Here is a 15,637-nt window from a genome sequence, read left to right on the forward strand (position 1 = left end):
CAAGAGGTGGATGATAATTTTGAAGTTTTGATAGTAGGCTCACTTTCTTTTCTTCTGTGACTGAATAGAAGAAAAAAAAAAACATAGGTAAATTACAAGTTCATAATCTATCAACCAGGGCTGAGAACTAAAACCTCACTGGTTCATTTTAGAATCTGGAAATGATGTGATATGGCACAATTTTACTTTGGTCTGCAACGAAAGCAACAAAGCCAAGTAATTAGAAAAGAATGACACAAAAAAAAAAAAAAAAAAAAAAAAATCCGTGCCAGTGAAAAGTTTGCCTTAGATTTTAAGTTTTAGCAGCAGCAGAATATAGCAAGTACATTCTACTCATGATTATGCTTTGCACAACAGCAACAAAAATTGCCAAAGGAAATCCAAGAGCAGACAGTCAAAATCAGGGTTTCTAGCAGAGACCAGGATTATCTCAAAACCTATTGCGTATGATTTCTCAAGAGGTATGACAATGGAGCTGCAGAATCACATCTACTTGCTAAGAAACGAAGAAAAGACTGATCTCTCTGCATAGAGGTTAATATTGACATAGAATGGGAAGACTTGAAAAGACAACAGGAATATACAGACAAACATGTGACCTCTAACTGCACAGTTAAAAGAATCAAAAGAATATGGTATATACGTAGCTTATGATAGCTGACTAGGGAGTTACATAACTCAACAACCTCTATTGCGCCTTATTCTCATCGACCCCAGTAAGAGATATCCTGCATTGGTAAATACAACCATGAGAAGGAAAACAGAAAACAATTTGCCAACGCCAGAGCGCGCATTGATGGCACGACTTGCTTATATACAGACAGACTACAGTTGCCAGAATCAGGAAAGGAAGTTTCTTGTGCAAATTGGCATATCATTCGAATAAAACTGAAGAAAAGAGCAGTTAATAGCTTTATTTGGTAATGAGTACAGCTCCAACGTACGAATCCAACGTGATGACTTTTTAAGAGGACAAACATCAGAATGATACAAAAATGGGTGAAACTAGAGAAACAAATGTGGAATAAGCCCAGACCATCATGCCTGTGAAAGAAAAAGATATATAGAGAAATATAATTATACAATCAGGTTCTTCTCTGTTACTCTCTTTACAGAGTAAAAGATTTCAATTGAGGATGCGATGCAATAAGGCATCATAGTAGAGAGATAACTGGGTCAATAATCCTGGTCATGTGTTGGGCTTACTGGAACAGAAACATGCCCACATGGGATAAATAAATACTTTACTTTCTCTTTTATTAGCTTAAGATATTTGATGGGGATAGTCAATAATAAATCATATAGGATGTGCAGCAGTACTTACCTCTCCCACATTAGTCTGCTCATTCCTCTATCAACACTCATATCTGAGATTATGGGCTCTTCTTCAATTTCTGCATCAGTGAAAGTGAGGGCACGTTGCAATTTCTTTGGAGAAAATACCTCCACTTCAACCATGTAAGAGGCAGTTACAGGCCGGTGATCTGAAAACTTAATCTCATTCCTTCTATAGCTTATTAACCTCATGCCCTTTCCAAATGAGAGTACTCGGTCACACCTGGAGAAGCCAATATAGGAAAGTCAAAGGTTGAAAAATGAATTAATCCAGAGAGGTTTGCACAATGGTTTCAGTCTACATGTTAAAGCCAGGTTAAGGATAGGAGGTCAATATATCCAAGCTAGCCTCAGAAGTATGTACTACATAGTTGTTGACCAAGGCAAGGAACTTGAAACTTACAAGCTAGTGAAGCTCGGAGCTAACTGCCGCATGATCTTTGACAATTCACACACATAAACAATGAAAACTTTAAAAAGATGAGACACTCTATGTGAGCAAGTGAAAATATGCGTGCCTACATTACTTAATAGGATAAACTTTCTTCTAACAGGTCTCTTGTTATTTAGACACATTTTTTAACAAAGAGAAGTCATACACAATGGTAAAAATAAGCATGTTGACCAAAGCTGAATTTGGCAGGAAAATGTGAATTATCTACTTATATGCTTTTTCCCCAAACAGAAATGATGTGTATCCAGCTGATTGATGTGATATCTCCCTTTTATTCTAGGTGCTATGCTATATCCACGTCTCATCCTATCATGAACATTCCTGATATATTTATTTTGACACAAACAATTTTCTATTAAAGAAATTGATTATTGCTTCTATAATGAGACAATGATCCGGCTCTGTAACTCTTTATGAAATTCCTTCTCCCAAATTGGCAATTAAATCATTTGCAGACCAATAAAGCCAGCATGTCATGCTGTTGCAATGCATTGCAGTTGTTTTTGAGCACTTCTATGGCACTTAAAAAATGTGTTATTGAGAAAAGGATTTACTGCAGAGCACATAAAAGACCCAACTTTGGTATATCATCATCCCAAATTCATCTTTCTTTTATGTTTACCCCATGTCCATAGCCATGCTTATTAAAAGGACGAGGAGGTGAAAATTAAAAAGAAAAGAACAGGAGACAGATTAAACGGATACACAACCCTCTGCATCTTATCCTCCAAGGATACGGTGTCTAAACAGGGATAGATATTAATTTAATGAACAATTGCCTGATGATCAGCTAAACAATGTAAAACCTTTCAGTGGTGCACTGAGTGCATCTGTTATCAGAAGAGGACATATCTAACTGGAAGCAATTAATATCAATGAATTACAACCACAAAGATATTCTTAGTAAAAGTAGAACCAAAGCAATTAGATAGATAGAACTTTAAGTGCATACCATGCGGGAGTACGTCTTCCTTTTGGATCATCGCCAATGTACTTTTCTGAATTGATCTCATATTTATAAGTTGGTGCAAAAGTCAGGATACCTTCTGACCATCCATCAAATGCACGACCTTTCCTCAGCTCTTTGATAAGCTGCCAAAAGATGAAGATGTAAATGGTTAAAACATATACTGACTGACAAAGTGACACAGGATTCTATTGGTGTTGCAACTGACTATCTTGTGAGTCAACCTACACCAAAAGTTATGCTATTGAACTTATTAACATTGCTCTTAAAGATAGTGATCCATTCATCTTTCACAATTTACTAATGGAAATCCCTCCTAACTCTTCTTTCTGTTCAGCCATACCAAAGTGACGCTGTAGATTTGTCAGTTTTCACCAATACCACAGACCTCAAAGCAATAGACATTATTCTTCTTTTCCTTATAGCACTAGCGATTACTACAAGAAGTGGACAATAGATGGTAAAGTAAATTACCCTAATTTCTCATTAAGACACACAAAGCACCAGCTTTAGTTAAAGTTTATGTCCCTTCTATTGAAGATATAGTATCCTAAATGTCAATGTTGTTTAAATCATAAGTAAGGTATAAGCATAATTCAAAAGGATATATATATATATATATCCATATTAATCACAGGCAAAATCATATTGTTATGCAAAGGACGGAACATCCAATAGTTCACTTATGTCATTATGCAGCATGAATTGTACAACTTTACCTGATCACTCTCTCTTAAATTGGACCAGTTCTTTTTCAAGAGTAGCTGTCTTGTTGTCTCATATGACAAGTTGATGCGGTAGTTTAGATCACCCAGCCATATGATTCTCCTGGAAGGAAACAAAAAATAGTAATAAGCTGATTTGTTTTGCGGTATTAAAAGAATGAAGAATTAAAAAGAAGCACAGAATGGGCATCAAGTAGAACATATTTGATTGCATGTGGTATTAGGTGATTTTACCGGAAAAATTGACGTGAAAGCTGCAAAAGACGTGATATCCTAGAAATATACATATTGAGCAGTAAGTAGTCTTTTCTGTTAACACATCAGTTTCTTTTCACCAGATTCATAAAACAGCACATGCATTTAATGTCCAGGTTTTACAACTCAAAAGAAAATGGAGCCATTTTAGTGCTCTACAGAAAGGGCAAGAGCAACTGAATAGTTCTTTATAGTGCATGAGCAAAATAATATGCAGCATCACCATGCAAAAACCATCTTGCAACATACATTTGTTACTTCATGTCGTATTATATTTGAAGACATTAGCTACCCAGTTTCTGCCATCCAACAGGTGCATATGAAGTTAAATTTCTTTTTCCTTTTTTCTTTCCCCCTGTTACGAACTAAAGTGAAGATATAGAGAATTAACAAGAAGAGAAAAAGTTAAAGAGAAATTCAATATTCTTGGGCCTCAAAACCACAAAGAAGAATAATATAAAGAAGAAACAAAAACACAGAGAGAAAGAAAGAAGTCTAGTAGATTTCATGAGAAAGTAAAGTAGTACAACACAAGAAAAAGTTAGAAAAAAATCATCAATAAATGCATAGCACTTACTCATGGTCATAAATGCTTTTAGGTAGGCCCATAACTGAATGTGAATTAAAATGCGTCCTGCGATGTATTTCGTACACATCAGCATTTCTTTTCACAAGATCTGCCTCTTTCTCACCTGACGTCAGGTGACTACACACGAAACAAAAGAGTGTCTGATATACAGACATGCTAACTGATATTGATCCCTGAAGGAAAAAAGTTTTAATAGAGTTTAGGATTTACATGTGATTAATTAAATGAAGGACATTAGACATTGACCAACTAATTAGATTATTCTTAACACTCATTTGCATCCATAAGCACTCATGTATCTATTTCACATGAGGATGAAACATGATTACAAGAAAACAAAGAAAAATGAAAATGTGGATGAAGAAAGTCGGTTTGGTTCACTTCAACTACCAAGCCAAAAGTGATCCAACATGGTGTTGTTATGCCATTTGACAAGATATTACCATCAAGGTTATTACTGAGATAGTATGTTACAACCTATGTATGATACTAGCATTATCTACTGAAAGGTTTACATGAACTTGCGAAACCCCTAAAGGATTTAAACTTGCATTTTATTAGCAATTTAAACCACAATATTCAAGAGGTTCAAGTAACAAGCATGTTGGCCGCACTGAATTGAAAGTAAAGAAAACCCAAACACTGATTTTAAGTGGAGAAAAAATCTATCCCTGGAAGTCGATGTTTATTTTATATGACTTAAATTAATAACTCAGCCAAGTAGAAGATGCACAAGGTGCCCAAATCCCCATTTCCTAGGTTAAGCTTGCACCCTCACTGAGACTATAGAAGCCACGCAGCAACTAATGTAGAATAAATAACATGTATAATATCAAGAAAATCCATGCTTCTTCATTCACACATATCATCGAAACTCCCATCAAGGGAAACACTTACCTAATACTGGAAAAGGAATAAAAGAAACCAGAATAGGTCAGCTTTTCAAAATTTCGGCCAGATAATTATCGGAGCAACAAGTTGAACAGAATAATTGATATCCAAGCTTATGTTTTCCTCCCAGAAAGTTTAAATGCTTCTTTCCACACCCATCCTCCCCCAAAGATACCTTGGCCTAAGAGTGGATATTACTCCTTAGTACAGGTAAAACAAGATATATAAAACTGCAATACTACTTGATGGATGAAACTCTAGTAAGAACACTACAAAAGTATTAATCGCTTCCTGTCAAATATCATGAGCTCAAAGTCCTTACTCAAGCCAATACAAGAAGCCTCGTATTTTTCTTGACAAAGTCATTGTTGTATTAAGCATACTTTTTGGTCTACAGGGATGGCTGCATAGTGTCACTCATGACCCCTATACATTGGATCAGTCCAACAAGCATGAAACCATTGGGCTAGTGGCCCAATGGCATAAAGCCTCACACTAATTTCATCTATTCTGGTGCATTTAAGCCAAAAAATGATCCAAAAGTAAAGGGATGTAGCAAGAATGTAATCATACTCCAGTTGAAATAGTTTGCAAATGCCATGTGAAACTGAATGCCACTAATCCATCTGTACATGCAGACAGATAACATTGCATGTTTTACTATGATCAACACATTGCTAAAGCATGACATGGCAAATGAGTAGCAACAAAAATAGAGATCATCATACAATATTCTAAAATTATCACAAGGGGAATGATAAGAGAATGTGGTAGTGAATGCAGAAGAATTATTGAAAGTAAGTCAACATTTGACCAGAAGCAGACCTTGTTACCTATGTATCCCATTGCACCCACACCAACAGTCGACACACTTATGTTATGTATATGCTTTCGCAAGTTTCTCCGGACCCATATGCTAAAGAAAACTCCAACCATTTGTTTGCTTACTATCCTCACAAATGCTGGCCTTCTTTTTCTTTTTATTAAGAATTCAAGGTCAAGTTCCGCAAGCAAAGCTGCATCTGATTGTTTTCTATTTTGAATATTCATACCAGACTTCAAAGAACTATATTTTCTGTAGGATTTTGAAGCTTTGAATGACTTCATTGATTTGAAAGAATTAGGTCTCTCCAAAAGATGCTGAGACAGAAGATCAAGAGGTGCCTCTGGCCAGCAAAAACCTATTTTTTCTGTTCCACTCAGGGTTCTGAGTAATTTACGGTCGAACTGCTTATTTGGCTCTTCAGTTTCTTCACTATCTTCTGTTCTAAAGCATTTCAACCTATCCAGCTTTTTTGGAGAAGAAAACTGTGTCTCCAAATCTTGGTCAATGGCTGAGAAATCATTCTTATGGCTGTAGAAAGAAACATCTGCATTCATAGCTTCATTTTCTTCATTGACTGGTCCAACCATGTGTCCATCAAAACCACTGGTTTCATCATTTACGGGATAGATTTCCTCCTCTCCATCACTGTCAGATTCAAGAATGATTTCATCTTCTATATCTGGGGCATCTTCGGCTGGCTTAAACCTTGAAGGAGTAGGAGGATCACTGAAGCATTTAAACTTAGTCTTGGCTTGGATTTTACTAAGAGATTGGCGGATGATATCTTCCCACTTTGAAACAGGTCGGCTGTCTTCAGCACCAAAGATATTTCCAGCGTTTAGTGGTATAATCTCCTGAAATCTGGGGAAGGAAAGGTTGTATAGTTATCTGATTCACAGAGTAATGTAATTCCATGATAATTACTGAAGCTCTAGCAGCAAGCAACCAATGAACATGACACATAAATTGAGATCACGCGGATCCAGGGAGAGGCATTGAAAGGACAAATCCATCGATAACTTACCCAATTACATAAATATCAGCAGGCTCATTGAGATCTAACCAACCGTCAAGGTCTAGGTCATCAGGAGGAACTCTTCCAGCAACATTCCATGTACCGGCACATATTCTAAACATCAAAGCCATAGGGAGAAAAATTGCATGAGTATTTAGTGAATTATTCTAAGATCAGCTTATCCATTTGAGAAGATAATTCAGCACCAATGAGTTTATTTGATCTTATTATGCAAGGGAACATACTTGATTTCCTTTTTATTTATATATTGTGCTCTGAATGTCTCTGACTTGCGTCGCCTTAACGTGGGAAGAGCATCTGGAGACAAATCGTATCTTAATTGTGAGCAAAGGAAAAAAATCCACAACTTTAATCGAAGATAACTGTTAGAAATTGAAAGAAAATGACCTAACTGATTATAAGCATTGAGTAACCTTGAACATAGAATCAATTAATTTTCCTTCCTTTTTTGTCCTTTTTCCATTTAACTAGAAGTTTCCTGTTTAACAGCCTTTACAGAAACAATCGCAACAAAAGCTGTTTGGATGTTACAACAGTACAATCCAGCAACGCCAAACACAGCCGTTCGAAGAAAACAGTAAATGCCAAGACTTCATATTGGGTGTAATCTACAGAATTTGTGGATTCATTAGCCTGTACAATCCCCTAGAGCAATTTAAACTGGGCTACCAATTGTATTTACATTTACCATCAAATTCATCACACATGAAGATGACAAACGATCTATTGTACTCTGACAACTGTGATTCGGTCATTTTTTCTTTTCCTGAATTCTTCTCATAACATCAAAACAAGTCTCCTGGTCAGTATTATCACCCAATACTCCCCAACAAAGTACATTTCTTCTTTGTACCAAAAAATTTTTTTTTGAAAAGCTTCAAGGAGTTCCTACTGCACAGTATAGAATATTTCAAGTAACTAACTGTTACCTTAAGAAGCTTCTCCAGAAGTTCAGAAACAGACTTCATATACGCTAATTATATCCCTAATCTACGTAAAGGCGTCAATATAACTTTTCTGGTATCCTATCACACGATCAACAAATTTAATACCAAATCACATGCATAAAGATGTCAAGAGTACACTAAGTCCAGCTCAAGACCTTTCTCAAAGCAGCATTAGAGTCATCAGAAGCTCAAAAGGGCAACATTCACGTTACCAGAAGCTCAAAGGGAACGATGCATAAAAGTTCATCAAAGCTGAAAAGTCAAAATCTGAACTTTGGACTACTATTGCCAGCAACTTAGAATATTACCATTAGCATCAAGCTGAACTTGTCCACCTCTATCATCCTTAAACCTTGATTCCCTCCTCGGCCAGTCACAGAATTCTACAACAACATTATTTAAAGAAAAATAATTATAAGGCCATGACCCCACCAAAAAACAAAAAGAACCCACACATATGAAAATCATAATTTGGAGCAATTCAGCAAATGGGAAAACAATGGAAAAAAAAAAAACACTAACCATCGTCTGAGACGTCGGAGCCGGAATCAGACTCGGTATCGGCGCTGTAATCGGACTCTTTAGTCGGAATGTTGAGCCATTTTCGCATCACAACTCGACCCCAGAAAAGCTGCAGGCAGGTGCAACCGAAACACAATATTTCAGCCCAACTTCTCTGCAAATCTTCTTCTCAAGTCAAAAAAAAAAAGAAGAAAAAATCAAGAAAAATAAACACGCACACACACAGTAAAGTACCTGTTGCTGACGACGGGTTGAACTCTGCCTCATTTTGAAGAATTGAATGAAGAACTTAAAAAAAGCTATGGAATGAAAAAAAAAACAAAAAAAAAGGGTAAAATTGAGGTAAAAATGTTAGCAAGAACCAAGGAAAAGAATGAGGGAAGAGTTATGGGATGGCGGGTAGATTAACTAAAGTAACTAACGCCTAACCCTTTTTTTTTTTTTTTTTTTAAATACGAACGGGACGGTGCGAAAGTTTGACTATTCAAATTTCTTCAATTTTTGGGTTAATTATTGATGGCAGTGGATTAGATTAGGGGTAATAAATTTTGATTAAAATGGTGAGGTGGAGATTAATTATGACACGGAGGGAAAATTTGATTTAGGGCAGGAATCATGTGAAATGTGGCCATAAAGTAATTAATGCATATGTCATGTGTATACAATAATAGAAATACAAAAATTTGAAATTTTTTTCTTTCTTTCTTTTTTTTTTTAAAAAAAATTTGGTGGTGTATTATGTGGAAGGACTGAACTAGCTGAGTTTTAGAAAATTATCATGCTTTCCCTTTTAAAATTTTGAAAATTTTAAAAAGTTCTCATGTATTTTATATTATTTGCGCCCCCTCCCTAAAAATTTAGAAAATTTTATGTTGCTTCAAAAATTCATATGTACATGCATTTTGCCCCCTTAAATTAAAATTTCTAGTTCTATAAGTACTGATGAAACAATTGTATGCCTTTTTCTAATCCTCAATCAACTGAAAGCATACGGATCTCTGGGTCACTATCCGATGCCAATCTCACTTGTCAAGTGAAGGTAGAAGAAATTTATATAAACAACTAAGTTGAAACTGGAAAAGTGGCACTAATTCCATGCGCAAACATCAATGTGTGTACTAGAAAGATGCCATAAATCACTAGCATGTTTATGTGCTTTCCATTTTTTCTATTTTTTTTGTCAATATATGTATAATTACGAGGAATCTCGATTTTTATTTCTTTAAGGTGAAGGCAATTAATCCTCCAAGTTATCAAAAAAAAAAAAAAGAATATCCAGACAAAATCCATTAAGCAAGCATGTTTGGACCATTTTCCAAAGTAGCGGTGAAAGACACAAAGCTGAAAATGATCATCTTTTGATTTTTTAATCTTTATTTCAATTCAACTTTCAATATATGTAGAAAATGGATTATAGTAGAAAAAAAAAAGTGCCAGAAATGCAAGTGAAAACTGGAAAGTGATAACTTGAAAAGAAACCACTTTTGGTTGAGACAACGAAACTGGGGCTTCTCCAACTATAACACTGCAAAGTGTAATGGTCCAGAACTTAAACTACAATAATGTAAAATCGCAGATAATGATGGAGGGTTCCACTTCCTAATAAAAAGCCAAAACCAACCAACTGGTGACGAAACAGACATACTATCTCCATTTTTCTACACCCTTTTTTTTCTTTTTAATTTTTTGGGGTTAAATTCTTCGAAATTAAAAGAAGAAGAAGAAGAAAAAAAAAAAAGAAGAGTTTGGTCAATTTGCACTTCTGTTTTCTTGTATTTTTTGTTGTGCTGAGACCCCATTACAATGACTTTTCATAAATAGGTTATGAACAAAAAAAGATTCTGAGAGTGGGTCTATATATATATATAATTCAGCAGCTTGACTCGGTCAAAGTCATTATAAATTAATTTCAAAGGAATACATAGATTCCTCTTCTAACATGAGGATTTAATTTTATATCATGTTAACTCGTTTACTTCTCTTGAATCACTCGAAGAAATTAAATGCCTCTTACTTATAAAAAATCAATAAAAAATTGAAGAAATTAAATAATTACTAGGCAAATTTTGCAGGAAAAAAATGCGGATGTTCTCACTTTTAAGCAGTTGTAAATGGTGTAAACTCATAGCCAGTGTGTAAAAGTTCAATGCAACATGAGGAATGATACTTTTGATTTTTTTTTCTTTTTGGGTGGGAGAAAAGAGTTGGTTTTGTGAATGGACTTGCACTTGAATATAAAAATTTAATGCCTAAACAGATGGTAGAAATATGCATATGGCAATTGGCTATAATTTAATTCCACTGAAGAATATCTCCACTCCGTCAAGTGATCTACTAATAATGGTGTCATGCTGGAATATTCAACACAATACGGTTAGGCGGTATGGCCGCAAACTGCGCTATTTCTGGATTTTCTGTAGGAAAAATATACTGTAATGATTTGATATATGTGAGATAAAAAAGTGTTTAAAAAATCTAGTTACGAAAAATGTCAAAAAAAATTTTGTGATAAACTTCAATCCTAACCAGACCTAAACCATCTGACCAGGAAAATTGCCCCCTTTACCTTTTTACTGTGTTACTCATGGTCAAAATATTACAATAAAGGTTATGTCAAAGTCTACAGATCTTGGTTTACAGATTCACTAATAAGAAGAGGATAGTTATGACACCGTGAAGTCAAGAATTTATGAAAGAGTAACCCTTGTTTTCCACCAGACATGGAGGTTATTTATGAGCAAAACTTTGTGTTAGTCTAGTTAGAGGAAGAATAAATTGCCTTTTATTTGAGTTTCAGTATAAATTGATGCTTGTGAATTCGGAACAACAAGGTGGTGGTGTTCATCACATTTGCTCCACCATACATGCGAATTCATTAATAAAATTGTAGGATTAAAAATGTGCAAAAAATTGAAATGTCTAGTTCAACACGAAAATAAAAATAAAAGTAATAGAAAACACACACACATACATACATACATACACACAAGCATGAAAGGAATTACCCCTTTATCTCTTTTAATTAGCTAACGATTCAAGATTTTGCTTTCAAACATGAAAGGAATTAATTTTTAAACACGGTCAATATAGAGATTTTATTTACACAAGTTGGATGCCATTAGAAGGATTGATCATTGAAGGAACACAAGAAGGGCCCAAAGGTCTACATGAATAATCTGATGTACCTTTTACTGTGTGAACTGCTGACAACTGGAAGCTGATTCTTTTGGGAAAATTTCAGAAACCTCTCTCGAGGTTTCTGACATTTTCATTTGACACCCCAAAACTTTAAAAAATGTCACTTAGCTTTTCTACTTTAAACCCTTTTGTAACATTTGAAACCCATTTGAAAATATAATATCAAAAAGCTCATTTTGGGAGACAGAATATATGTATATATGAATGTATGTGTGAATATATATATATGTTATTTTTGCACAAAGTTTATTTTTGTTGATCACTAAATATTGAAGCTTATATACACAAGGAATGTACAGATTCCAACTACATACTACTAAACACTATTGAATGCGCAGGCAATCATAGATTAAAACACACGAAATCAAGAAACATTTAATCATGACAAATGACTTCATATATTGTTGTTGTCGTTTATTAGTTCTCCTTCCATTGTCTTTAACTCTTAACCTATATCAGGGGGACAAGTAACCTAATTACTATAGCCAACTGGGGTCAGAAGAACTCACCAATAAGATAACTTCAAATGAGTGAAAAGCTTGCCTTCTTAATTTGGTCAAAATTTCTTGGACAAATCTTCAAACCAACGTATGGTGATTCAATTACCCTATTTGCTCACAGGAAGTTGTCCTGAGGGAGCAAAATTGTCAGAACTGTATAAACACCTTATTTTATTCAAGCCATCTTATCCTTTCCTATAGTAGAAGGTGATGAATCCAGAAGCTCTCTCTCGGAAGTCGATAGTGTTAAAAGAATTAGCACTGCCAATCGGGATTAGGAAAAGTGAAAGGCAATCTCGATCAAGAAAAGGGTTTAAACAATGAAAAAACCTTGTCAAAAAGACAACCAGAAAGGTCTACTGTGTGTGGACTGCGTGTACACAGTCAGATAAAAGCTAGCAAAGATTCAACAAGGAATCTGATCAGAAGGAAGTATTAAACAAAGTGGCTGCATAAAGTGCTAAAAGCCTAAAATCAGTATCTTTACTTATATATTCAGTATATTGGTCCAGATGTAATGTAAAGACAGAACTTACCTTTCGAACTCTAGGAACTAAAGTGGAAGGTTTGAACCCTAGCGACCTCTGCAATTAGATGCTTGGACTTCTGCTTCAATGGCGGCTGATTCTTGATGCTGGGAAACTGAAGAAGGAAGGCAGCTTTGTATGCATAAAATAGTCAAATGAGCTTTCAATGCAGGAGACTCCACATGCACGTTATTTATAGATCATCTATATCCAACCACGCTAAGCCACGCGTATTCATGGTTTAGATTTTCAATCAGTTTTTTCAGGGATTTGCTAAACCTACCATGTGGCTACAATGTTCTTGTGCAATAACCTAAGTGGTGCCCTTTTTTTTTGCTCATTTGCGGTGAAATATCTTTCTTTTCTTTGCTTTTATCTTTTTTCATGATAATATTGTCACTTTTTAACAATTCAGCTTTTGGAAAAGTAGTTGCAAACTGGCAATTAGGAAATGGGTACATGAGTTGTGGCTAACTGGCCAAGAGAACCAGTACAAGTGGATACAAGCAATTTCACTTTAAAAATAAATAAATAAATCGATCGTCCAAATTTCAGTATAGACCATAAAATTATTGGCTATAGATGAACGTTAATAGCTTGGTATTTAGCTTTTTGAGGGTGAAAATCACTTGTTATGTGTAACACTCACTCGACATTTTCTTATTATTTGGGATAGTGTATTGATAATTTGGAGGAAGCAGTTGTCGTTTTATATAATCAATCATGCAGCGAAAGACCACTTCTGCAGGCAAGAGGGAATGTTGCAATATATCTTCTTGTCTCAATATCATGTCCATAACTGTTAATAGTGGCTGCAAGACAGGCAACCTGCGACCCTGCTTGCCCCCAAGATTGTTGAAGTAATATATTTTCCAGCAAGTCGGTGAACCTCTCAACTGCAAGACTAATAAAAATATATACAAATAAAGCTTCTCCAATGCTACTAAGACACATTGGTCAATTTACAAGCATCACAGTACATGATTCTTGACTGTACAAATTGATTCAATTGGTAATGATAGACTTTTTTTTTTTTTTTTACAAAACGTCGTGTATTTGATGTGAAAACTGTATTAGTACTGAGTCACCTATAAAAGTCCTTATAAGCAATTTATAGTTTTGGGAATATATTCTGACTCGTAAGGGTAATCGAAACTAAACCAACATAAACCTTTTTTTTTTTTTACCCAAAGGAAAAAAAAAGGTGCTACATGATTCTTTAACACGTAATTGTGGATGGTAAGAATTAGTTCTCATTAAATTAAAAGTGGTAAAATAGAAGTCAAATACTTGTGGGTTGTGAAAAAGTGAAGCTTGTTTGATTTTATCTTTTCTTACCTGTAGAATTGAACAAATGGATTCCATTGATCTGGTCTTTAGAGTGATTTTATCTTTTCTTACCTGTAGAATTGAACAAATGGATTCCATTGATCTGGTCTTTAGAGAGTCCTAGGGCGAGTGCAAGCAACTACACAAGACCCCGTCTTTCCTAACCATTTGATTTGGGCAAGTTGGAAAAGTTTTCTTGTCTACTCTTCTAATAGCTAGCTCAAGGTGTATGGCCATTATCTTGTGTAATTTCATACCATCACAGCTAATAAAAGTTCATAATTTAGAGGGAAAAAGGAAAAAATGTTTGCAATCTAGATATACAAGCATCAAGCTATTTTCTTCTTGATGCTTTGGTGATAAATGACGATCACTAATCACAACCAAATAACGAAAAAGCAAATAAAAAAAGTCTACATAGTTTATTCTATCAAAGCAAAAGGAAATAACAAATCAACTGTATTAGGGCATAAGTGCTTTTTTAGCACGGCATGAGCAAAATACTTCTTTTTCGTGAAACTCGTGCTTAATTTAAAGATGATTTGACAAAAATAAAAAATAAAAAATCAGGGGACAAGTCAAAAATGGCTACTTGTCATTGCTACCAAAAAGTCCACGGAGTTTCCAGCTACCATCCAAGAAGGCCACAATCTATGCCAGTGAATTTCCCTTAGTCATGAAAAAAATCCAGGGATGGTTATGGTTATGGTTATGCATGCATGCTTCGATCGTAAGCAATATTATTATGTTTTCTTGACCTCATTCCGCGTACAACTTTCGGGGTTTGGATCAATTAGTCTTTGAACTGGAGGAGATTTCGTGGCAAGAACTAACCAATCATGTTCGTTTAACTTGACGTTCATCTTGCTCAATTCTAAAGATAAAAAATAAACGAAAGGCTATTGAGTGACCAACTACGTGAATTAATAAAGATATTGAGTCGCTCCACTCACACGCAATTGATTTTGAAACGGAACTCTGAATCTTTTAACAGATGGAACGATTTAAAATTCTTAATCGGAATGTCAATTAAATTTGGAAAAGACAAACCAGTCATTTCTCAACAGTCAATCGGAACACCGATTAAAATTCTTAACAACTGGCCAAGATTCATCTTTTTTGGGGTAAAATTAATGGAAATCAAACCAGTCGATTAGCACAATGATTTGGACAACTTAAGTAAATTAATGAATGGCCGGTGAATGATGTCGACTCCTTCAAATCTGCAAGTGTTTGAAACCCCAGATAAGTCGATCTCCAGAAAGTTCAGATCCTTTTAGGAAAAAAACGTAGTTAATGAATCAGCTCAAATGGTTGAAAGTTGAAATTATTTGTCTGGGGGAAATGGATTGAACAACTGACAGTTGGAAACCACATTTAAGTCAAGATTAACTAATTAATACAAGAATTTGTAGCAACGCAGCATCAACAACCTTATCCTTTTGATTTTTTTTTTTAATTGATGCTGTCTTTCTCTCTCTCTCTCTGGTAAATACCACAATGCTACTTGTCAGTTTTTGAATTATCGATCCCAAA

General features: G+C 35.0%; 1 protein-coding gene across 7 annotated transcripts; it reads right to left on the reverse strand.

The window, feature by feature from the left end:
* Positions 1-266: 266 nt before the first annotated feature.
* On the reverse strand, positions 267-12,936 carry LOC113712896 (type IV inositol polyphosphate 5-phosphatase 3). 7 transcript variants are annotated; one of them, XM_027236522.2, is made up of 13 exons: positions 12,782-12,936; positions 12,255-12,375; positions 8,782-8,846; positions 8,548-8,701; positions 8,334-8,408; positions 7,303-7,375; positions 7,067-7,171; positions 6,042-6,903; positions 4,314-4,498; positions 3,476-3,584; positions 2,742-2,881; positions 1,325-1,558; positions 267-728 (listed from the first exon to the last, which is right to left on the reverse strand). In XM_027236522.2, the coding sequence occupies exons 3-13, from the start codon at positions 8,812-8,814 to the stop codon at positions 689-691; spliced, it is 2,010 nt and encodes a 669-aa protein (XP_027092323.1). In that variant the 5' UTR covers positions 8,815-8,846; positions 12,255-12,375; positions 12,782-12,936; the 3' UTR covers positions 267-688. The 7 variants fall into 7 exon arrangements, with proteins under 7 accessions (XP_027092323.1, XP_071923726.1, XP_027092325.1 ...); XM_072067625.1 differs by having other exon boundaries at positions 12,255-12,506; positions 12,782-12,928; XM_027236524.2 differs by lacking the exon at positions 12,255-12,375 and having other exon boundaries at positions 8,548-8,656; positions 12,782-12,935.
* Positions 12,937-15,637: the final 2,701 nt, after the last annotated feature.

This window comes from Coffea arabica, chromosome 10e, assembly GCF_036785885.1.
Source record: "Coffea arabica cultivar ET-39 chromosome 10e, Coffea Arabica ET-39 HiFi, whole genome shotgun sequence".
NCBI classification, from domain to species: domain Eukaryota; kingdom Viridiplantae; phylum Streptophyta; class Magnoliopsida; order Gentianales; family Rubiaceae; genus Coffea; species Coffea arabica.

Excerpts from the sequence above, each read along its gene's own strand:
- LOC113712896 (XM_027236522.2), bottom strand. The coding sequence starts at position 8,814 with ATGAGGCAGAGTTCAACCCGTCGTCAGCAACAG. Across the intron at positions 7,172-7,302 it reads ATAAATAAAAAGGAAATCAA|AATATGTGCCGGTACATGGA; the intron begins GTATGTTCCCTT and ends TTTGATGTTTAG. Across the intron at positions 729-1,324 it reads AGCAGACTAATGTGGGAGAG|GATATCTCTTACTGGGGTCG; the intron begins GTAAGTACTGCT and ends TTACCAATGCAG.